The sequence below is a fragment of the Nerophis lumbriciformis genome, linkage group LG06, assembly GCF_033978685.3.
Source record: "Nerophis lumbriciformis linkage group LG06, RoL_Nlum_v2.1, whole genome shotgun sequence".
NCBI classification, from domain to species: Eukaryota; Metazoa; Chordata; class Actinopteri; order Syngnathiformes; family Syngnathidae; genus Nerophis; species Nerophis lumbriciformis.
Genome location: NC_084553.2, coordinates 23,699,724 through 23,725,978, shown reverse-complemented (window position 1 = coordinate 23,725,978; position 26,255 = coordinate 23,699,724). Strand labels below are relative to the sequence as shown.

The window sequence follows — 26,255 nt, the reverse complement described above, 5'->3', positions numbered from 1 at the left end:
TAAATAATAAGCTTTTTTCATAATTGAATTAATCAATACATAACTGTTGCAGCCCTAATATTTAATAATAATAATAATAATAATACATTTCACTTATAAGGCGCCTTTCTGGGCACTCAAGGACACCGTACAAAATCAAAACAATAAAATAAATTTAGCATATATATATATATATATATATATATATATATATATATATATATATATATATATATATATATATATATATATATATATATATATATATATATATGTATATATATATATATATATGTATATATATATATTAGGGGTGTGCAACTTTACCTTTAATGGCGATCCAATATGAATCTTGACACACGGGTTAAGATACGATTCACTAACAATACTTTCTAAAACAATACAATTCAATACGATTCGATGTGATTCGATACAGATGAAGGCTTTGCATGGTGAAAAGAAAATTAAAAGTGTCATGTCTCATGTCAGAACAATGTCATGTGTTTATTTTTTAAATAGGCACATACAAAACAGGCGGTGCCTGTATTAATAATTAGCAAGTAATAGAACTTTTAACTTCACAAAATTTTAATCCATAAGCATAAAGATAAGAAGATTTGTGAGTTAAAAAATGCAAATGATGATTACAACTGTAAATTAATTTTATTGTTATGATACTAAGTTTAAGTTTAGTTGTATTTTTATTTGTTCTACATCATTTAATGTTAGAATATCAAACTTGATCAAAAGACTGAAGGGTTGTAAAAGTCACAAACGAACCAAATCTATGCCTGGCTCATTAACATGAACGATAGTTTTTATTTCAAGCATGACAGTGATGAAACATTTTCATCTCAACCAAGGCAGAAACAGCGGCAGCTTTGTGCATGTGCGTCTCCTCCCTGTTCTGACGAGAATGGAAATAACTTCATTGTAATGGCACTTAAAAGTACAACAAAATGTGTTTTCAGTACAAGATGTCTAAGAGCAGACATTCAGTCGACAGCCTGAGAGGAAAAGCTCACAGCAGCACCGCTTGTACATTAAGGACATTACAGTGATATTGTGGCACGTAAGGACGGACGTCGAAGGAGGGGTGTCAAAATAGGGAGCTAATTGTTTTAATGACGTGTAACAACTTGCAATAACAATGGAGCAGTACTTTACATACGTGCCTTTCTCTAATGTGTGCACAACAACGGAAATGTGTTCCCTTCAAAACCGCCGACCGGAACTCTCCAATCCTATCTCAAATTCCGTGGGTGAATTATGTAAACCCACTACAATGTGCGCTTTCATGTTTCCAAACATTCAAAAAAGTTGCTCAATTTTTTGCTAGCCGCTTTTGAGAAAGAAAACCACTAAGAGGAGTTGGAAAGATACTAGATTTACACCCTGCGCTGAGGTGTGTGTGAAAAACAAAGACGCAAAGGTTGCTTCTGATTGGTTTACACTGTGTGCCGCCTTCCATGGTTAGCGAGATTTAGGCACAAAAATGTATGGATTGGTTTGTGATTAGTTCTTAGAGTCAGTAAATCAGGATTACTGTCTCCAAAGTTGCTTTGTCGTTGTCAGTCGCAAACGACAACGACATATATACATACATATGTATATATAAATATATCCATCCATCCAACCATTTTCTACCGCTTGTCCCTTAATATATATACAGTATATATATACAGTATATATATACAGTATATATATATATATATATATATATATATATATATATATATATATATATATATATATATATATACATATATATATATACATACATACACATACTGTAAATAATGTAAAACATTATTTACATCCATCCATCCATTTTCTACCGCTTATTCCCTTTGGGGTCGCGGGGGGCGCTGGAGCCTATCTCAGCTACAATCGGGCGGAAGGCGGGGTACACCCTGGACAAGTCGTCACCTCATCGCAGGGCCAACACAGATAGACAGACAACATTCACACTCACATTCACACACTAGGGCCAATTTAGTGTTGCCAATCAACCTATCCCCAGGTGCATGTCTTTGGAGGTGGGAGGAAGCCGGAGTACCCGGAGGGAACCCACGCAGTCACGGGGAGAACATGCAAACTCCACACAGAAAGATCCCGAGCCCGGGATTGAACCCAAGACTACTCAGGACCTTCGTATTGTGAGGCAGATGCACTAACCCCTCTGCCACCGTGAAGCCCATTATTTACAGTATGTATATATATATATATATATAAATATATATATATGTATATGTATATATATATATATATATATATATATATATATATATATATATATATATATACAGTATATGTATATAATTATATTCGTCATTTGTCATTCGTTTACCTTATTAGTCCCGGAGGGGAAATTCAGATTTTCAGCACAATCCCATTCAAGAGCAGACATACATTACAGGGAGACGGCGCCCTTTAGGAAGGTGGGAAAAAAGGTCAAAGCTGTGGGGGTTACCGCCTCCACCAAAATGCCAAGCCAGAACATATATATATCTATATATATATATATATATATATATATATATATATATAAATTTATATATATATATGTATGTGTGTATATTGTTGAAAGACTAGAATTGAAGTGTACGCTGTGGTATATTTGTTTAGATGTTACAAAAATTGCGTAAGTGTTTACGTAAGTGAGTTGATAAATAAAGCTATATGTAGCTTTATATATATATATGTATAAAGCTTCATATGTATATATGATATCATATATTATATACATATGTTGGCTATGTATAAACAGCCTATATTATATTTTTTCAGGGTATACTAGACTGACCATACGGCGTCTTTTCCCCGGACATGTCCTCTTTTGCGGGGCTGTCCGGGCGGAGTTTCTTAAATGCCTCAAATGTCCGGCATTTTGAGTTAGTGTTGCGTGTATTTTCAATGTACGTTCAGGGTTAAGAAGGGGTTGAAAACAAAACAAATTGTGAAGGTGTGCACATGCAGCAGCATTCATGAGGGAGGGGCAGAGACAGAGAGAGCGAGAGAGTTATGATAAACGCACATGCGTCGCCAGGCTCTGCTTTTTATCCATAGATTAATCATATTTAATTTTTTATTATCTATAGCAGGCGTGTCAAAAGTGTGCCCCGGAGGCCATTTGCGGCCCACAGCTAATGTTTTAAAGACCCACGGCACATTCTAAAAAAACTATTAAAATAAACAAAAACATAACAAAAGTGAAATAAAAAAGCTTAAAGGTGAAATGTAATTTAGAAAAAGTTGCAATGTTGACTAATAAAACAAAGCTGTTTTTTTTTTCTTTCAAAATGTCATTGCTCAAAACATAATATTGAATCAAAATCAATGTTATTATGAATTATTGACCGAGGTTCCGATTACTTCACATCAAATATTCCACTTTGAAAAATATTTTTGGTGGAAGATTTTGCATATTTTGTGTGTTTGCCATTAAAAACAGTTTTGTTTGACAAAAAAGGGCGGAAAACAAACAAAAAAACAACATAAAAAAAACTAAAACATTTTGAAATGAGGGATAGATCTGAAGTTGATGTAGACTCCAGAGATTCAAGCGATAAATATAAAATGTATGTATGCCCTGGCACACCATTATCATCATTTCATGCCCGAAGCAAAACACTTTTTACACTTTTATACTGAAATAAATACACCTACAACTTATGAAATAAGAACATAGAAAAAACTACCAGCAGTGGTAAAGTTTAGATCCATAAAGGAAATAGGAAAGTGAATGAATGTTTATAACTGAATACATTTACATATGTATACAAATTTGTTTTCATTTTTTACAAAAAAATTTTAATGAAATAAGTAACGTTTATGACAACTTTTTTCCCAAACACAATATAGAATGTGAGATATAACAGGATAATGCATACGTTTATCTTTTTTTTTTCAAAACGCTTACAAATAAGTGGGACCCCATTTTTATGACTTGATGGGGTCCCTGGGACCCCAATTCGAAAATTCCTAGCACCAACACTGCTGTCAACAGAGGAGAAAAAATGCTTTATTTAAATAAATATATTATTTATAAAGCAAGTTCGAGTATCATTGGCAAATTTTCACCTAGTCCTGCTGCCCCCCTTGGCACGCTTATATGTGTCCTCTTTTTGGGATTTCAGAATATGGTCAGCCTAGGGTATACAGTATATCCAACACCATCTATGATTTTTTTAAATGTAATCTAATATGTTATAATGCATCAGTAATGATGAAACTTCAATTCAATTACCCTATTTTTCGGATTATAAATCGCTCCGGAGTATAAATCGCACCGGCCGAAAATGCATAATAAAGAAGAAGAAAAACATATATAAGTCGCACTAGAGTATAAGTCACATTTTTGGGGGAAATTTATTTGATAAAATCCAACACCAAGAATAGAAATTTGAAAAGCAATTTAAAATAAATAAAGAATAGTGAACAACAGGCTGAATAAGTGTACGTTATATGAAGGCATAAATAATGAACTGAGAACGTGTGTGTGACGATTGCTGATACACGTCTAGTCTCTTACGTGAATGAGATGAATAATATTATTTGATATTTTACTGTAATGTGTTAATAATTTCACACATAAGTCGCTCCAGGCCAAACTACGAAAAAAACTGCGATTTATAATCCGAAAAATACGGTAATGTGTTCAAAAAAATAATGGTCAGTTGATTGTTATATTATATTACAATATAAAATTGTATGTGGTATAAAATGGTCCAGTTTTAGTTGTTATTGGCACTAGATGTATTGTGTTCCAACTGTAACAAAAGCATTGACCTAAAACAATAGTTTGTGGCTCATCTTTTTGTGTTGAGTGCAACTTCACATTCTTTTTCTTTTTGAAGTACACCAGTTTAAAATAACAGCTGCACAAAAGAGTTGTGGCTCAACCACCGCCAAATTACTCAACCAAGATGCGGTCTTGAAGACGTTTTGGTACAAGACGAGATGAAACTCATGAATCTGCAGGCCCAATCGTATTCAGTTTTATTTCATGGGCAATTGGAACAATTGGACAAAGCATTAATGTAAGCAATTGTCACAATACCACTTGCTGGCTATAGTCATCATGTGGGAGCTTGGAGTAATCTAATTAGGATGGGCAAACCCTTGTATGCCAAGGATTTACACTGCAGCCAAAACGCTTTGCTTTGCAATTTCCAAGACAGCGGTCGAAAAGGAGCAGAAAATTGCTTCCAGGGCGACAGACCAGACAAGATTATATTCAAAGTCTTTGTGAGGGCTTTGCCTCAATAGAGCCCAGCATCACAAGCACACATGCACATGTACACACATATGCAGGCAGGCGGGACCCGTGTAAGCACCACAACCAATAGGTTAGGAGAAGTGTAAGCTCCATCTGAATATTTACAGGCTGAGATTTAGATAGGGGAAATGGACAATTGTAGTCATCAATACTGAGGAGAGGGGGAGCTGTAGGGCAACGGGGCCACTTCAATAGGTTAATACTGGCCTTTCACCTTTTGATTGCAGCTCGAAACATGTCAGCAGAGGAATATATTTTATCTCACAGGACCTCCTGGGTCATGACAAAGGCAAATTCTAACTAAAGTAATACAAGAGAAAGTATCACAAAATCAGCCACACCTGACTGGCAGAGGTTGTCCCAGTGCCAAATCATGAGCCAAAATGTTTCTAGGGGCCAACAGTATTGTGATTTGTTTGGTACACTTTAACTGCTCTAGTGTACACGTCCCTAAATATATTTTTTGTTATAATATGGTTTCTGTCGGACACACATGACACAAACAGTTCTAATTGTTAGAAATCCCACTGTTTATATTAAACATGCTTCACTGATGAGAGTATTTGGCCAGCGCCGTTTTGCCCTACTGATTTCAGCGGTGCCTGAAATCACCGTAGTTTGTTTAAATGTACAACTTTCTTCGATGCTGCCACAGAAAGACGTGTTTTATGTCACTCATTTGTCTCATTTTGTTTACCAAACGTGTTATGCTGTTTGTATTCGAATGCACAAAGGTGAAGTGAAGTGAAGTGAATTATATTTATATAGCGCTTTTCTCTAGTGACTCAAAGCGCTTTACATAGTGAAACCCAATATCTAAGTTACATTTAAACCAGTGTGGGTGGGCACTGGGAGCAGGTGGGTAAAGTGTCTTGCCCAAGGACACAACGGCATTGACTCGGATGGCGGAAGCGGGGATCGAACCTGCAACCCTCAAGTTGCTGGCACGGCCACTCTACCAACCGAGCTATACCGCCAAGGTGAGTTTTGATGATGTTATTGACTTGTTGTCGTGCTAATCAGGCATATTTGGTCTAACTAATTGATGCTAACATGCTATTTAGGCTAGCTGTATGTGCATGTTGCATCATTATGCCTCGTTTGTAGGTATATTTGAGCTCGTTTAATATAATTTCCTTATGTCCTCCATTTTACAAATTTTTTCCAATGTTTTAAAAATATGTATAATAAATATTACATTTTAACATTTCTGTCAACGAAGGTTAGCGCCAGCCTGCGACACATATTTATTTTGATAGTAGGCTAATATAGCTAATATAGACACTTACATCATGTGTTGCATTCATCATAGCACTTACATAATGCTTTTAATTTTTTGCGGCTCCAGACAGATTTTTATTTTTGGTTTAATATGGCTATGATTTTGGGTTGCCGACCCCTGCACTACACATAGGGCTTGATATACTAAATGTTTGCGTGTACTAAAAACTTGCTAGTACATGCAAAGCTGAACTACGAAAAGTGTGTACAAAGGAGTGTGTCTCTTTCGTGAGCAGAATAAGATCACAATCCATTTAGCGTGTCTGTGGTGATGAATATGCGAACTATATGCGATAATCAGAACGCCCACAATTCTGGGAGGATAAGATGCAAACATACGGTAATTATTAAGCACACGCAGTTTGATTTATCAACAATAAAACTCCACTGCGAGCGCAATTTTGCATCTTTATCTAGGACGCCTGAAAAGTATGTGCAAACTGACAGTTACACACACGGCTGTGAGAAAGGAGGCGACTGTGCATCAGTTCAATCCTACGGTATGCCTGTTAAGTCTCATCTGCAACATCATTTTATAATTTGTAGCTGCTGGATGACTTAGGAAGATGATTAAAACAAATTGAATTTATGTGTGTTTATGTATGCTGGTGTTTTCTTTTAATGACGTTAGATTTTTCATTCAGAAGGTATATTATTAACATATCTCCTATGTGAAAAAAAAAAAATATTGCAATATGTATGTTCTTGCATATTGTTCTTCACATTCACAGTTAGTGCCCAAAAGGGCACCGTAAGTGCGCAAAAAAAAATGCACCGTAGGACTGCATCTAAAATCCCCCCAAAAAGTGGTATATGTTTGCTGCATGTTTAAAAACAGAGCAGAACGCAACACAATAACAGATTTGTGCAGTAAATGATCAAATGTCTCCCTGGTAAAAGCCCTGTAAAGTACACACAAAAACTTAATTTAAATAAGGCGGTCTGCTTCAGTAGATGACTCGCAACACGCCCACGAGTAGTACTTGCAATTGTATGTTTGTTTGCACACACTGTTTAGCACATGGTATTTGACTCTAAGTACATCAGGCCCATATGGTACTTGCCATCGATGGAATCGAATTGGGGGGTAAGTGGGGCTGTTGAACCTGGGGCCCAAACAAAAGGGACTCCCTGGGCTTTTGTAAAGTTTGAAGATTGTTTTTGCCATTTAAATATGTACTTTTAAAACAAAAAACATAATCAATAGTAATATAAAATGAATATAGTGGTGAACGTTCAGTGAAAAGGTTGTTTGAATCAAGTTAAGAATATATATGACTAACTTTACAACGCCCTATCAAAAATGCAAAATGGTTCATTCCACCTGGATAGTGGCAACCCTTGCATCTAACAGTTGACTCAACTATGGGGGCATAACGTCATCAAAGCTCACTTTTAAGCATTCACATCCCAGCATTTTGGAACAAGGAGAAGTGATAGAAAGAAGATAACAAATATAATTAATCTATTCAATTCTATTTGTGGTAGCAGAGGAGAAAGTTATATACAAGTTTCACTTTTGCAACTCATTGCCCATAACTGTGTCGCGTTCAAAGACCCTCAATTAAGGTTAGAAACACAGGTGTCACTAGTTTTTAAAGACAGGGGAAGACTTAACCCCTTCAGGAGATGCACTAACAATAATATCATCATAATAATAATGATGTATTTTTATGATTCGTATTATATACTGATGACAGCAAATCTTTACCTCACACTCTGAAGTAAAGGAATATTTGAGTTATAATCATATTTAGGTGAATAATGACAGGAAATATGATTATTTAAATGCATTTTTTAAACAAACTAACAACACTAAACTATAGGTGTGAATGCTATTAGGAGGTTTATCTAGATATATTCTGTATATGTTAAGTCTGTCTTTAAACAGTCATAACCCTAATTAAGGTTTTTATATGTGGTTTAAAAAGCTGTTTTCAATTAATTCCATGCAATAATTAGTTGTTTAGTGCATATGTGGTGGCAACGATGGGTATAGGATAGGATAGGGGCCCTCTAGTAGTCTTGTGTATGGGGGCTGATAATTCAGTGCTATGCTCCTACTTGCCACACAGCTGCTTGGTCACAAAATAGCCAACTCTTAAATATACAATAGATACATTTAAAGAGGAACTGCACTTATTTTGGAATGTTGCCTATTCCCAATCATTAAGAAAGACATGACAGATGGATTTTTTTTTTAATGCATTCTAAAAATAAAATAAACGTAAATAAAAGTCCAATGGGAGCACTGTTATTCCGCCCATAAAATCCGATAATAACCATTCAAAAAGTGCGAAATATACTCATTTTACATTTCGTGACTTGAATATTAACAAAGTATTGGTGATATTGTTATTATAAGCGCTAACGCAGAAAAAATATTTTCTAGTGGCAACATGATCACTTCCGTGTGTGTCGATGTTTACATCATCGAGTGGTCTGTTGTTTTCTCGCCCTGTAAGTTTATTGTAGATCATAAATCATGCATCTCACCTGAAAAGTAGATGGCTTAGGATGTAATCCGATAACTTGGGACACTTTGACAGCCATTTCAAGATCTGGAACTGGCAAGAATGACAAGAAAAGCGCTTGTCCCCCCTTCAATTGGCTACCCTTGAACGTCTCCCATAAGCTTCATTGTAACCGGACTTTTGATTGAATTTATTTAACATTTAGAATGCATTAAAAAAAAAAATCCATCCGTCATCAAGTCTTTCATAATGATTGTGAACGATAGGCAACATTCCAAAAAAAGTGCAGTTCCCCTTTAACTCAATGATGACTGTATGAATGTGATGTATTGTATTATTTGTTCTGCTAAAGTAAGAAAAATGTATCGAAGAAGCTAGGCCACCTATGTTTACCCTGTATGTATTTGTATGAGTGGAAACATACAGATGCTTGTTTTTTCATTCACCCATGACTGAGTCTGTTTATAGCTACAGTAACAGAAGGAAACAATTCAAATGGTTACAAATGGATTCACAGCCAGTGGATTTGACTGTAGGCATATTGCTGCCTTCTTGGTAAAAGCCTCCTCTGGGTAGGGAAGAAAGAGTAAATAATGGAACAAAGTAATTGCCCTCTGCAGACAATAATACCTTTGGATTAATATTTCAAAAAGATAAATTGTGGGAGGGTTGTAAAAGGTTTTATTGTACTGAGGGGATATACACTAGGAAAAAAAAGACAAATAAAAAGACAAGCAAGAACACTGCCTCCCGTTGAGTATGAATATTTTACACATCCTCGGGTTAAAAGGCTTTCATTTTCTAGAACAGACGTGTCTACATAGTGTTCTTAGGTTGGTGGCCAGGATGGAGAGAGGAAAGCGCAAGTAACGATAAAGGTTAGGGAGGAAGGCATTGTCCTGATCAGATACACTTTGTAAGAAAAGATGAAAGGATCCAACTGTAAGCAGCACTTAGCCCACTCTTCTGCCCGGTCTTTGCAGTGGGATAAATCAATATTTAATATCCCCCTCTAACACAGCTGCACTGGATGATCTTAACCTCTCCTTAATCCCATTTATGTTACCTTTCCACAATCGTCCTCATGTAAGCTCTCACCGTGATAAACTCACAAACAAGAGACTGGAAGGGGAGATCTGGAAGACTACATCATATTCATGGCAGGTGAGGCACTTCCTTGAAATATTCATATTCTGTAACTGACCAGAATGAAACCTTTTATCCGCCCCATTCAAACCTTTCTAGTCCGTTGGCTCTCTCTCGCCAACTCATGTCTCGCTGTTCTCTATAGCAGCGTTATGAGGCTGACGGTGATGGGCCAAATGAGAGGGCCTCTAATTTTACACCTTTCTAATTGGGAAGCTGACACTAGAAATAAAAGGTGACATCATTTCTACGACGCTACAATTTGCCCGGGCTAAACACAGCGGTCTGGTGTTAGGTGTCGCTGAGAGACACACAGGTGATGTAATGAACAGCAATAAATTACCCAAGCAGACTTTTTCCACTTATGTAATATGTTTTTGTTATTATTTGAAAGGACAATGAGTGCTTATTCTAAGGAAAATGCAGGCTGACGAAAGGCCGTATTGAGAAAAAGAAGTTGCCTTACATCAGAATACATTGTTTTAGAAATGTCCATGTACAGGTAGGCACTACAGCTGTCTGCCCTCAATCCTGATAAAGTAAAGGAGAGGAAATAAAACAAATCCACTTATTTGTGGGGGTTTGACTGGAGGGATAGTTAGGCTGGACAAGAGGCTATTGCACACCCAGTAGTTGAAGCGTTGCAAGTCAGATTTGTCCGCCTGTTTTCTGCAGAAGACAGAAGACTTTATCTGGTTCAGATAATCCTAATCATCTTTTTTTTGTTAACCGTCAACATTGTGCACTCCAGCTTCATAACGTAGCTGTCGAACATAATTCAATGCAAGTGTTGTTGAGTTGCTGCATGTCAGGTCAAAGCACGTTCACACGCCATGGCTGCACTGGCTTCTCCAAAGAGATCTTCTTTTCCATATTGCATTTTATGGTGTAAATTGGGACTTTTGAGATTATGATGATAAAACTTTTTTGGGCCGAGAACACTACTAAACACTACATTACACGACTACTGAAAGACAAATAGCTAAAAGAAGTGTAAGGGCAATTCAATTAAATGAATAAAGTGTAGGCAAGTGAAACTAAAGCTTTATTGCTGGGTTGCATATGACGTCACATCCGTTTTTCTTCTTCGCGGCTTAATTCACACGTTGGTCAAGCAGCTTTAGCGTAGCATTAAAACAAGTGAGAGTGAGTGTGGAGTTTGAGCAGAAAATGCCGTATTGCTGTTCTGTCCTCTACAGTCGTTCAAATAAAGAGATAGAAAAGAGCTTTCCTGGAGTCCCAAAAGAAGTGGTTCATAAAGGTAATAAAATCAGGGCAAAAAAACAAAATGTACGTCGAAGAACATGGCTCTTAAAAATGTCACATTCATCATCTTGTGGAATACAATCGCACCGCTTGTGTCTGCAGCGATCACTTTGTAAAATGTTTGTTTTAACATTTTATTTTTTTGAGAAACTTTCTGTGATGCAATCAAGTTTATTCTCTACTATATTAGTAGTTTTTGAGAGCAGAACTAAATGTAAAAAGGGTAAAAGCTCACATTAGTTTGTGTGCAAATAAATTAACATCATATTAAGTCCTCGTAATAAATATTGTGATAGTTGGTCCAAACCACCGTATTTTCTTTGTCAATTTTCATAAGAGAAACTAAAAGCTTAGTTGTTGTTGTACAGGAAATCCAAGTGCTTTGTTCGACACAGATCAACCCCTAATAACATCTGTGGTGCTATTTGTTAGCATCAAGAAAATATCCTTAATAGTATTAATTAACTAGATAAATCTCCCATAAGCTCAACAGCCTATGAATCTTGATATCGCAAGCAAACATTGCTGAATAGGGACATTTACAGCTCAATAATGAGACAAAATATGAACGTTACATCATAAAAACAACTGCAGAAATGAATTGTAGATGACACTAATATTTGTAGCAGGAAATCAACTGCAAACAATCGTATCCTTTCTTTCATTAGCGTCACAATCACAGTTGCACTGTACTACATGTCAATCAAATACGTTACTTAGCGATGCACAATTAAATCCATTTTGTCTTTCACTAATTTATGCTTAATTTGTGGACCCCTCCAGCTGTAAAGACATGATCCAATATTTTCTTCTCTAAATCTGTGTGTGTCAAATAAAGTGAGGTCTTAGCGAGCAGTAACCTTTTGATGATGATGAATTGTTTAAATATTTAAAAAAATATTTTTCTAAAAAGTGTGTATAAATCCACTCCATCCCATTTTAAATATTTTCTGGACTGATGCAGGTAAACAAACAGCAGCTTAAGGTGCCTCTAGGTCACGTGATTGCAACCCAGCAATGTCATCAGCCCTAATTCTATGGCTCTGTTTACATTGTAAACCAAATCTGAATTTGTTGCCCTCAAGTGACACAGATCGGAGTTGTTTTGCCAGTCCAAACGCTCCAAAGTGCTTCAAATCTGATCTTTTCCCATCAGATTCAGGGCACATTAGCATGTAGTCTGAATCCAGGAATCTGATATTTTCAAATGTGACTCCAGTCTAAACGCAATGCGACCTAAATGCGACCCGAATGCAACTTTGGCCGAGCGGAAGTGGATACTTAATCACAACATTCGGTTTTGGTAAGCAAAGTCTTTTTAGGCAGCCAAATTTTCAGTACATCACTAGTCAATAGTGCGCAAATATTAGGCTATATATAACATACGAATATATGTTTTGGATTCCGAAGAAATAGCGATTGTTGAAGTACCGGAATTGACGCTGTGGAATATTTGCTTACTTGTTACGTCCATTGCGTAAGTTGTTTATGTAAGCGAATTGATAAATAAAGCTAACATAGCTCTACGCTGATGTCCGCGTCTCTTCTACTAAACAGTCATAAACATATAAATGTATTACAATATATATATCCATTCATACATTATATTACTTCAATTTTTTTCCACAAAAAAAACCACTCAATTTTAATATGTGGCAACTTTTATTTTATTTTGTAGTAGCAGTAGTGACTTCCTTCTTCATTCACAGAATTTGGTCATCTTCCTTTGTTTTCACCTTATCAAACTGCACATGCAGGTGACGTAGAGGCCACATTGGGGCCTGTGTGCATTTATACTGGAGTCTGATAAAGATCACATTATACTTGCAGTGTAAACACTGAGCTGGAAAAAAACATATTTCGAAAAAATCCTATTTAGGCCACTGGCCTGCAGTGTAAACGTAGTTTATGTCCGCTCTGTGGCCTGCACCACTTCAGTAAAAGCATAGTTGATTGCCACCTGCATACACAGGGCTGTCCTCCAAACACCAAATTAGAGGGAAAGCAAAATAGATATTCATTGACTTTTTTTACATATACATTGACCTAGTTGAGGCTGTTGGTTAAAAGTGTCAGTTGGTAAAATATTAATGAGCATCGCTCCCAGTTCCTGTCTGCTCTTCACAGCCAACTGGCAACAGGGCATCAAACTGAAGGGAGAAGGACTGATTTTCTTCTCCCTCCTTGATTGACTCATTGATTGAAGATATTTTTAAAGGGATCCCAGGGAGTGTTTGCTTCCGGTACAAAGCAACCCCTTCCTCTGTAGAGGGACGCAGGGGCTTGCATGTATGCTTAAAATGGGCAAAGACTTCAGAGACGTGGGAGTCCACACCGGGCACTGGCATGGCCTGTCGCGGCCTTCACACCAACATCAGCAAACCCTCTCAACATGCACATGTGTAAGCTGCCAGTACTCATCAATTCGATCACCCAGGAGCCGGATGAAAGATATATGTAGTCTTAAGATTGCTGTGATATTAGAGTCACTATGTTCTTTTCTTTTATTAGTTTATTCCACCACTATTTCTGTGTACTTTAGAAAAGCTACGATGTATCTGAATAAAGAAATCATAATGGACCATGTGGAATTATACAACTGGGAAACAACACTAAGATATTATTAAGCGTTTGGGTCTGTGATAAGACAGGGCACAAAACTTTTATTTAAACTATTTCAGTCAGCATTAACAGACTGTGGAGCTGCATGGCCTTTCAAAAAAAAAAAGATTATGTTTTATGACGTGTCAAATCTATGTTAAATGTCGGGTTTGTTTTTGGCACACATGCATTGTCTGGGCTTAGGGGCAGATTGTTTGCACATAAGTCACCATATATAAGTTGTAAGGGTGGCAGACACAACATTAATAGCATGGACTGTAAAAGTAAATGCAGACAGTGAAACGTTATGGATTCAAAATACAACAGGTTGGCGCACTAAGTTTTTAAGTATTAAATAGAAACAAATAAATAGATGAAACAATTTCTTAGAGTGTATTAGTGTTAGTTCTTACCTTGTCAGCCCTGCAGTTGTTGAGGCCCACAGCAGTCAGGGCAGACAGCTTAGCCTCCATGCCCTGTTGATGGTGTTGCAGCTGTTCTCTTTGTATCTGCTCCCTCATTTTACGAGCCTCCTGGATGGCCTTCATCACCGTGTCTTGGTCCCCGAACAGCGCTGTGGAGTTTAAGCTGGACAGGATGTCTGCACAAACACATAATGTAATTTCATTATTCAGAGAGTAGCTATGCTTTTTTGTGTAGCTTTCATCGCACTCTGTGCAATTGAACAGCTTAGAACCTGTGAATGACCATCTTTGAGTTCTTACCCAGAGAGGAGCCACGGCCCAGACCTCCAAGTGGGCTTGGGATACCACCCTTGCTGGAAAAACTGTTGGGGCTACTTTTGCAGAGCGAAAACAGGTTTTGTGTCGGAGAAGTTGGAGACTTGACCATGTCTGTTGTCTTTGGCCGAGCCGAAAGATTGAGCGGCTGTGTACCTTCCTCCTACAGTAGCAGAGATAGGAAGTATGAGAAAGGACAGATGTTTTCTTCAGGTTCACAGGCAGCACAGTTCTTCTCTGTTCCTAAATTACTGTATTGTGATTCATCCTTCCCTTCTCCGCATCATCCTCCCCTTTTCCCGAGCGGTGTCACTGTGATCATCTTTACAGTGACTCAGAGCCTTTGTTCGCACTAATTAAAGCAGTTTCTGTCTCTCTGTACATCTTCATCTGTTCTCACTCTCCTCCTCTTTGGATGTGCGCTCTGGTTCGACGAATAAATAATGACCAGATAACACTGCTGCCAGTGATCAAAGACAGCTGTTCCATTCATCAGATGTCGACTTGCATTATCTATTTAATTAGCTTGTTTTCTCATTTTGTGCATACTTGGTATCCAATACCAGTTTGATATGTTCACCTCCTGAAATTTAGGATGTGATTTTGAAAAAAGCCTTAATAATAAACATAGCAATGAAGTCAGAGGAGGATATATGTCGTTGCTGATGTACTTGATTCTTATTGAGGGGGATGTAAGATAAATCATAGCAGTCTCCAATATGTCCATATTAAAAATATGGTGTCATATAGCTCAAATGCTTGCCCAACAGAGGGGGGATTTGTATAAAATAATAATAACTAGCAGTCCATAACAGCGTTAAGAAATTGTAAACTTTGGAATCAACTTTTGTTGGCAATTAGAGTATATGTATTATTATAAGTCCATATAACTAAATATGTATTTATTCAAATATTCAGACATGGCACACAGGTTTCTGGAAATCACACTGAAATCAATAAAGAGTAGAATACAGTATTTGCATTAAACAATACGCACTCTATGATGTTTTGGATGTTAACCAAACATCCCTGTGTATCTAGCAGTATTTTAGACCAAATTAAGACATGTGCTGCTGTTGACAGTCTTGTTTAAAGCCCAAGTGGCTCCTTGTCCAAACATATGGCTCAAACAGAGGCTGCCCCAAGGCCCTGTTATTGCTGTGCCAACAACAGTTTGTCATGCAGTGAAGCTGAAAGCGCATAAACACAACTAAAAGCAATCGTGTTTCTTTCTACAGGTAGAGATGGTTAACACAATATATAAAAATTCTTATATTTTTTTGTTTCTCTAAATGCCTTTTTTATTCTACTTTATTTGTAAGATGTCTGATCTGTGTTTAGTCTGTCAATGAAACAACAATGGCAATGTGTGTTCGTGAAAGTACGTCTTGTTATTACAACACACGATTCCATCCATCCATCCATCCATTTTCTACCGCTTATTCCCTTCGGGGTCGCGGGGGGCATTGGAGCCTATCTCAGCTACAATCGGGCGGAAGGCAGGGTACACCCTGGACAAATCGCCACCTCATCGCAATGAAACAACAATGGCAATGTGTGTTCGTGAAAGTACGTCAAAAACCAAGCACTGTCTTGTTATTACAACACACTATTTATGGTTATTCTCCATTGTGATATTGAGCTACTCCAAGTGGCCGTATGTTTCTGATTAGGGCCCAAGTGTGGTGAGTGAAGGGTGATGTGGTGTATATAGCCTTTCCTGTCAATGGTGGTCTTGTGGAATAATGCCAAACAGCAGCAAAAAAATACACCCGGCCGCTGATTTGTTTACAAGGCAAACAAAATTAGCCATTAGCCTTTTTTGTCTGAGCATTTTACTTGACTTTTTTCAGAATGTGTCTCGTAATGCCATTTCGTCTTTTTGGATACAGCCAAGTGTTTAATGGGTTTTAGGAGATTATATGACTTTTCCGAGCTGCTATAGTCATAGAAACAACATCCATTGAGAAGAGTGAGGGTTAAGACAGCCCCACAGATTGATGAACTGTTGGGGGCTGACCTAACACTGCAGCAGTGTCCCAACTGTACAGTTGCTAGTTTATTCAGACAACAACAACTTGGGTCAAGTACTACTCAAGGACTGGGCTGAATAAGTTGAGGGTTGTACCTTGACTTGTGTGATAGGGCTGCAGGAACTCTTATCATTCTTCAAAGAAGATGGAGAAATGGGTCCACTGGCATTGAGGGACTGCGGGAGTGGAGGCATCTTGGCTCCAGGAGAGACCTGCATGCTGGCGATTTGGGCGGTGTACAGTTGCTGTAGGGAGGCGAAGAAACCCGCAAGACGTTAACATTCAAATCCAGCCAACACTGAAAGTTTTATATTCTGTCTTTTCCTCTCCCTAGAATTCTCTCGGCTTCTGTGTCTGCCTTCATCTCTCTCTGTAACGTCTTTCCTCTCTTTCCATGAAGCTGGCAGAGAATCTCCATCAAAGGTCTTAACTGTATTTCAAAGACGGAACCCAGAGAGAGACAGCAGTCTTGAAAACCACACAGAGATGGCTCACATTCAGAATACTTGGAGCCCCTATTTTCCACTTATCACAGAGAAAAGTTTGACGAGACCTCTCATTGCTCTAAATCTATACAGCTTCCAATTTACATTTCTGGCCAGAGTTTTAACTCCTAACGACCGAGCGAGACAGTCCCATTAAACAATGGTAGAAACCCAAAACCTCAGTGGAATTGCCATCATAGATTAAGTTAAACACACACATTATGAAAACTTAGAAACCTGCATGAAAAACACTGCTGTCGTTTTCCTTGGACTTCAGTTAGATGTCCAACAGTTACTGACATTACCACACAAGAGGGCGGTTTAAGTGACCCGGCAAGCACTAACCAACAGTTTGCCTGTTTTTGACTCGAAACACAAATTATTTATCCACCCAAAGCTTAGACTGCTGGGGGTTTAAAGATACGATGTCAGGTTTAGTATTTTTTCATTGTTGCTGTGTGATTATGTATTTTTTGATAATTAAATTAATTGAATATTTTGTTTTTGTTTTTGGAGCATTCCTGCAACCTTAAGTGTTAAAGTTGGGTTTTGTGTTCTGCTGTAGATTTTGAAGAGCTGGCAAATAGAACAGTTTCACTTATTGTAGCCTTCTATCAACACAATGCACCCTTTTAACTCTTCAGACAAGGTAAGTCTTATGTTTTGTTAGTCTGATGCCGCTGTCAGAGGAATCCAATTTCTCTTCCTCTGGCCAATCAGCAACCTCTGTCTCATTTCCTGATTCCACTGGCCACATATAGACTGCATTTGTGTGTATGGGAAAAAAAAGTAACCCGACCGCACCGGCCTCACCTTTGGCAGCGTAAATGCAGACCAAAGACCAACAAAGCACTTTATGTCCATGCACATATCTACAGATACGAACACAAGAATGCTCCTGTAAAAAGAGTTATCAGTGCCACATATGCTGCAGTACAAATGGCCAATTCTTGCAGGGGATGTGGGATAGTAACATGGCCAACGGAAATGACAAAGTGATTGTGTTCCCACAATGATATCACCGCTGCTCTCTTCACAATAAGCCTTTTGTCTCCCCCTAAATCATGTCCAGTGGTAAATGTGCTCTGTGGGTGTCTTATAGATTGACAAGACAAAATGGGTGATACCAATGGGAGGCTTACATACCTTCTCTGTCACTTTAGGCTGTATAAACGAGGCAAGAGCAGAATCTGCTGGACAGATGTTTGCTAACAGTCCTGTCCACAGGCTTGCCCCTGACCGTCAGTGGGACGAACTTTATTGTCCCGGAAAAAGAGCATCATTAGACTCTGCTTCAAATCAGACAAAGTCAGGATGACCGTTTTCAGCAATGATTATCAGGTCAGAGCCATAGGATGAAAAGTAGTGGTTGCCCTCTTAACCGGAATCAGTCTGGATCCAAGAGCCAAACAACAATAACTTAGCATTAGAGAGGGATTCATGACTATTACCACTAATATTAAGGGCCATGAAGGACAGCAATGGCATGCATGTGTAACGAGGGCCAGCCGGATTGTATGTTTGTAAAGCTCACTCCCTGATAGCTTCAAATGGTGTGCGAGCCACTGGGTTAGCAGCTCTGGCTTTTAGCCTGGTGGCTAGCACACATCTCCTCTCATTCGTATGGTCGTGGGTTTGCGCCCCGCGTGGAGAGGTGGCAGTATGGGAAGATCACAAACACAACACAGCAGACTGCTACACATGGATCAGATGGTAGAGCGATTGTCTATAAACTTGAGTGTTCCTTGCACAAGTGTTCCTTGCACAAATTCAATTTTGTCACTGTCGTTGTGCCCTTAGGCAAGATGCCCAATGCCACCCACACTACAGATGTTTGTAGCAGGACTCCCTTGAAAAAGAGATTCACAATCTCAACTAGGGCTGCATCGATTTATCGATTAAACCGATTCATTTGATTAGTAAAAAAAACTTTAAATTATATTCTGTTATTTCGGTTGATTAATGAGTGTAATTAATAACAAATTATAAAATCTGGATCGCATGGGGTGCCCGAAACTTTAAATATGTGGACATAGTTCCCGCAAGACCGCTGTAATAGATGGGATGTGTGGGTGAGCTTAAGTTTTCTTAATGCATACATATTAAAAGTGCAACTTTAATGTTGATAATTGCATTTATTAGAATAAAAATTAAGAATTTGGCAAGCAGAAAAATTGTTTTTTAGAAAATACGCATAGAGGCTATAGATTGTATTATATCCAATTGGTCGATTAATCGATCAAACTGTTCAATAGAGTATTTTAATTACTAAAATAAGCAAGAGCTGCAGCCGTAATCTCAATGGGACTTTCCTGGATAAAAAAAAAAAAAGGTTAAAAAAAACCGACAACCAAAAAGAACACCTGTAATGTAGCCAGTTGGGAGTAAAACAAGTTAAATTACAATTAGGGTCAAGTTCTAAATTAGAGATATTTGAAAACAAAGTGAACCTCTGAACCAAACGCTTGTCCCTCTTTCTCCCTCCTCATCTTTAAGGGTTTAGTTTTAGCTGGAGAGCAAACACTTACAACTACTCTAGAACATTAAAGAGTGGGCTAAACAATTTATTAATATAAAAGTGTTTGTTTTGCCACTTCTGCAGTGCTTAGATTTGTTTTAGTTGTTTTTAAAAACTACCACTTTTTCCACCAAAGGAAACGCATACATTAAATCTAAGGTACACCTTCTGATCTCCCTATTTCCTTTCCGAATAGAGCAGAACCGCTCTCTGCAAGCATGGATTCAAAGTGAGTGCAGCATGCACAAGGTCAGCCTGTTAGCCTCTGCTAATTAAAAACAAGCCCTCTAGTCGCAGCTAAGGTTAAATGGTGATGTGCACTTTTCTTTGCTGCCTGCGACATTAAGTTGAGATTACACTTTTTGCTGATTATGTTAGACAAAAGCAATCGTCACTAGATGATTTAACTATAACAGCTCTCTGGTTATTCAATCAAATATCAAAAATGATAAACTCGTCAATGTATACTGTACTGGCTCACAATAACGCCGTGCAATTATAGTTTCCTGTGCAAACACTGGAACATATGCTATGAGGGAGAGAAAACCTGGTGTGGAAAAACAAATGAGCTTCTTGTTTTTCCTCAAGAAACGCAGTGGCTTAGTGTGGCAATATGTGTTGGAAAACACAGTGGCAGATATTTGTCAGACGTGCCGCTGCCAACAATGATGGTATGTTTCAAAATTACCACTGTGGCCCGTAACACCAAGAGAATAAAAGACAAACTGTTTGCTCTTAAAACAATAACAATTACAATCTGCATATTAAGAACCTTAAGCAGTATCCACTACTTGCCATTGTATCCTAATTACACAGTACCTCCTTGTGTGTGCGTGTGTGCGTGTGTGTGTGTGTGTGTGTGTGTGTGTGTGTGTGTGTGTGTGTGTGTGTGTGTGTGTGTGTGTGTGTGTGTGTGTGTGTGTGCGTCCGTGCGTGTGTCTAAGTGTGTAATTGTAAATGTCTCATTCACCTCTGCCTGGCCTGGGCGTTGAGCACTGGGCTGGATATGAGGGCATTAACTGTGCTTCAGTGCACCTCACCATTTAAAAGGCAGAACAGCGCCAGCCCTGTTTGCCACAAGGCTTGTACAGGCTCATTGCCCAGGGCGAGCAGGCAGGCTGACCCAGGCTAGGCCCAGATGTCAAGAGTGGAAGAAGGCATCTTGGTGCACTGTGCCGATGCTTTCCAGTATGGCCCAACATCTGTCTCATCTGCTGGCACCCAACCTGCTCCACTCCACCCCATCCTGGCTTGCTATCACTGGGTCTATTTCTTCTATCATCTACAGGATATAGATCCTTTTCTTTCCACTTTCCACTCTTCCACTCTCTGTCTCTCTCTCTCTCTCTTTTTTTCTGTCTCGCTTCTTAGTGTTGAGTCTGTGCGGGCTCTCCAGGGCCAGGGGCCCCAGACTCAGCCATCCCGTTCTGTGTTTCGCACAGCAATATCCACCCTATCTGTCCATCTGTCCCTCTGTTCACCACAGCCTCCATCCAGCTGCTCACCTAGCCACCCTATTAGGCAGCCTTCTATACTCAGCTTGCATTGCTGCACTGCTCGGGGTTACCTTCAAAGACTGGCCTCCTCCGCTCATAAACACAGAAACAGCTGCTCTCCACAGTATGGCAGTATACTTCTCTCTGTCCTGCCCTCCTCTTTGCCTGTCTCTTTCAAAGTCAAAAGTGCCTCACTTGTTAATGATGGAATCTGTTTCTTCACATCTGCACTACGTCCAAACAAAACGATAATGTACAGTTTGCTGCACTCCCACTTTCTTCCTGTTTGTCCCCTGACAGTCAAACACTGTTTAATATCACCCGAGTCATCGAAAGCAACGAGTGTTCCTTCAGATGTACTGTATGATCTGTCTGTGTGAGACCAGGTCTAATTGTGGTTGAGCATGTGGGTTGCTTTTAATGTCTTGCAAACTAATGCTAGGGCTTATCAGTGGCGTACAACGGCAACACTCAAACAGAATAAGACAAAAGTGTCTGGAAGCACGTAGCTCAAAGTTAAATTCAAATACAATCACAAGCAAAAGTTCAACTGGAATTCTTCTTGATAGTGGAAGATACTTCACCGTCAATCTATCAGTTCTGCATTTCTGGTGGAAGCATCTTTGTATCGTTTGTGTTCAATGTTAAACTTTTTTAACAATCAAGAAGAAAGCCAGTTGACTTTGAGTCTAGTTTTGAAGAATAACGGATAATCTACACAAGGCGTGGCGAAGTTGGTAGAGTGGCCGTGCCAGCAATCGGAGTGTTGCTGGTTACTGGGGTTCAATCCCCACCTTCTACCATCCTAGTCACGTCCGTTGTGTCCTTGGGCAAGACACTTCACCCCTTGCTCCTGATGGCTGCTGGTTAGCGCCTTGCATGGCAGCTCCCGCCATCAGTGTGTGAATGTGTGTGTGAATGGGTGAATGTGGTAATACTGTCAAAGCGCTTTGAGTACCTTGAAGGTAGAAAAGCGCTATACAAGTATAACCCATTTAGAATACATTTAGAATTTAAGTGCAGCACTTCTACAAGCCGTGGCAAGATGTTGTGTTGAAATCTCAGTTTCTATGTATTCACTGTGTTGTAACAGTGGTTGTGGATATAGAGCACACATATGTTCTATTCATTTTAACACTGTAATCTGTCAAAACGTCTTAAAGCTCCTTATTTTATCAAAATAATAGTCCTTTATAATGTGTGTAAAATAATGGGGCTCTGGCTTCTGGGAAATTGTTTCTCACTCTTGCCACAGTTTAATTCTTGTCACAAATATATATGTATTTTGTAGAATTAGGAAAATACCATTCTTGCTTGTTCACTCAGATGAATAAAGTAGGTGCCGAGACAGATTGGGCTACAATCTAAGCACAATTTCCTCTGTTAGGTGAGAGGTGTCAGTTGCAATCAGGGAAAGACAGGCGAGGATGCAGCCATTGTTTCCTGCTGATCCCAGGCTGCATCGCCGCGCTGTGTGGGCACTAATGAAGAGGGGCACGTCGCGCTGGGATAGTTTACCCGCCTTCTCTCCTGTGAGTTGAGGACGAGAGCCAATATGTCAGGAAAACATTGAGTGAAATTGCCCTGTGGTACAGCCTTGTGTGGTGACAAGCCACTTGCAGACTGCCAGCTAGCGGAGTGATGCTACCACCCTGTATTGACAAGCAAATTATAGTCCCCAGCACTCAAACACATCCGGCTAAATTCATTTACATCCATAAGCCTTTGTTACCTTGTTGGGGTTTCTTCACTCAGAGAGAGTGGGTGGTAATGAGGGCTGGATCTCAGACTGTTATGACAGAGGAGATTGTGAAGGGGCCACATAGCCAACATTAAGAATGACGGAGAGGCCAGCTTCATTTACTGCATGACTGATTGCAGCATTGTGGAATTAATTATTTCAATATGATTGTTTTTTTACAGTTTATTTAATAATTTCACCACAGTAAATTGTTGACAATAGTACATTGCTATGCAGCTGAAAGGAGTATACAGTTGGATTAAAGTGTTTAGAGGTGACGCTAAATGTTTAACACATTTTGGGGACAGCAAAATATTGTCAAGCAAGAAAAATGAACACATTCTAAAAATTATACAAAGACAATAGAGAACGATTCGATAGTAATGGGAGTGTGTTAAGTAGGGATGGGTATTGTTAATATATGTTAACTGATACTTGTGCCAGATTCAGACTTTTGAAGCGGCCCCGGTGCTTAAGCAGTGCTGAAAACGATACTTGCAGCTAGTAAACATATACATTTTGTTTTCAGAACATATTTTAAGGAGTTTTGTGACATGTAAGTTGAACAGAATATGAATTGAAATACTTAAATGATATAAATACAATTAAAACATAGTAATAATTTGAAAGGGGGAAATGTTCCCTTAAATCATATTATCAGTGACAGAGCAAGAAAGGGCTAGGATTACGTTTGCTTAGGGCTGGGCGATATACTCGATATATCGCGGGTTTGTCTCTGTGCGATATACAAAATTACTATATATCGTGATATTCGAGTATACGTTCTCACGCAGTTGCTTTTAGCTGAGGACATTACACTACAGGCTCTTCTCACTCTTTGTTGTCTCTCCTTTTCACAGAGACATAAAACAAGCAGACCTTCTTACATACGTCACATACGTATACGCCCTCGCGGAGCAAAGAGGTAGCGACATGGGTAACGTTAGCTGTGGTGCGAGTGGTAATATGAGAGAAAGAAGGTGCGAATCTGGTAACAAATGAAGGAAGAATTAATTCCCATGAAAAACAGCATAGGGGTCCATCGTCTGGCGGTGGTTTTTTGTCTTCAAGTGGGAATATGTCGAACAGACAACCGTAATTTGTCAAGTGTGGGGCAAAAGCGTTGCTACAAAAAGTAGCATTACTGCTAATATGTAGCATCATTTGAAAAGTCACCTGCTAGAGAATGAAGAGTGCTTGAAACTCCGCATGTCAACATCTCCGTTTGGTGCCACACCAACAAAATGCAGAGGCAACCAATTCCACATCAACACCGTATGAAAAAAAAAATCAACAACATAAGGAGATAATGTCCGCAGGAACCTACCACATAGCGAAGGACATACACTATTTGATTTCCAATTATGCAGCTCATTTTTTTGACAGTTATTGAAATATCTTGTGTGACATCATGCACAAAAGTGCACTGTATTTGTTTAATCATCATACTGGTGTGATTATATGCATCAAGTGTTCATTCAAGGCTAAGGCAAAATATCGAGATGTATATCCTGTATCGTGACATGGCCTAAAAATATTGAGATATTAAAAAAAGGCCATATCGCCCAGCCCTACGTATCCTGTAAAATTATATATATTATATAACGTTTTACAACTAATTTGGGCTGTCAAGCGCGTTTCACATGTCTGCAGCGGCATGTTTTTGGGTCCGACTTGAAGAGTTATCACACAATTACAATGGCAGGGCACAGCAAAAACTAAATATATCAATAGATAAATGGCTGTCCATCGATCAGCCTATTATTAATTGGCTAACCGAAATAACTACCTGTACTCCTGATACGCTAGTCTGCTAAAGCCGTTTACATTGGCACTCTCATAGCACCGAATTTCAGTACCCATCTGAAGCGTTGAGTATATTTTTAGTCGATAGTTAATTCTATACCAGCTATATAAAGTATTTCTAAGTTACATTTATTAAAGTGTTGCTTATTAAAAACAGTTGCTAAAATGTGAAGGCTGTGCTAAATACCATTATGAAATATTCACTAAACATTTCTGCAAAAAATAAACATTGGGTTGTACCACAAATAACTCAAACAGATATGTGGTGAATATTGCGATGTTTGAACTACATTTTTTATTAGTCTCACACTGTATCGGTGTCTTTTCAGTGGTTTTATTTGAAAGAAATGAGAGTGTAATTATGGCTCTAAAGGCAAGTGACTGCTCTATCATATGGGTGTCACGATATGATGTTTTAATCACAGCTGTCTCTGCCGTGCTTCCTAAGATGAAGTAGTGACAGTCACCTTGTTTGTCACTCCCAGCCTTGTTGTAAAGGGCATGTTTGACTTGCCTTGCTGTTTTAAGGAGAGTCTCTCTGTGCAGGGTAAATAGCAGACAGCATATGAAATATGTGACAGGCAGACAGACTTCAATTAATGGAAAATGCTCCTCTTTTTTGTTTACTATGTTCCCTAAAGGTCAGCCAAGTCATGGTCTTGGTGGTGCTGGTTTTGCCCATTCCCAGGGTTAGATACATAATCAGAATTAATGACTCTGGACCTGTCTCTCCTTCTCAGCCTAACCTTCAGAGATATGACTCTCATTTGACTTCTTAGGCCACTATAAATAGCCAGAGCATGAACCACCCATCCTTCCCAGAGTTGAACGTTGAATTCAAAACAATATCATCACGTGCAAACCCAAACAAAAGCGGAGCTCGGTAAACTGCAAAAACTGAAATCTAAGTAAGATTAAAATATCTCAAATAAGGGTGATATTTGCTTATTTTCTGTCTGATAAGATAATTATTCTCACTAAGCAGATTTTATGTTAGATTGTTTTACTTGTTTTAAGGGTTTTGGTCCTAAATGATCTCAGTAAGATATTACAGCTTGTTGCTGAGATTTTATGACCTATATTGAGTAAAACATGCTTGAAACTAGAATATCAACTGTTGCAAAGCTGTGTCATCTACACTCACAAGTATAAAACTACTTTTTTAAAGTAATAATTTCTTATTTCAAGCATGAAAAAAAAAAATCATGACTTTGACACAATTGTGTCTCATACTTAAAACAGATGACAGCCAAATTGACTTCGCTGTTTTATTTTCAATGAAACAATAGAAAATATGTACTCGTATAGTAGTACAGTTGTTATTAGTGATAATATACTTATTTTAAGGTATTTTTGGGTTCATTGAGGTTAGCTAATTTTACTTGTTTTGGAAAGTCTTGACAAGCCC

At 38.5% G+C, this 26,255-nt stretch overlaps 1 protein-coding gene across 5 annotated transcripts in view; it reads right to left on the bottom strand.

Annotated features, from left to right (window-relative positions):
* The window catches only part of sox6 (SRY-box transcription factor 6), a 200,241-nt gene that overhangs the window by 25,337 nt on the left and 148,649 nt on the right, over positions 1–26,255 (bottom strand). For all 5 annotated transcript variants that reach the window (XM_061963933.1, XM_061963936.1, XM_061963937.1 and 2 more), the window contains 3 exons: positions 16,897–17,046; positions 14,754–14,931; positions 14,442–14,629 (listed from right to left, as the gene is read on the bottom strand). In XM_061963933.1, coding sequence (XP_061819917.1) covers positions 14,442–14,629; positions 14,754–14,931; positions 16,897–17,046 — 516 coding nt within the window. The remainder of the gene's footprint in view (positions 1–14,441; positions 14,630–14,753; positions 14,932–16,896; positions 17,047–26,255) is intronic.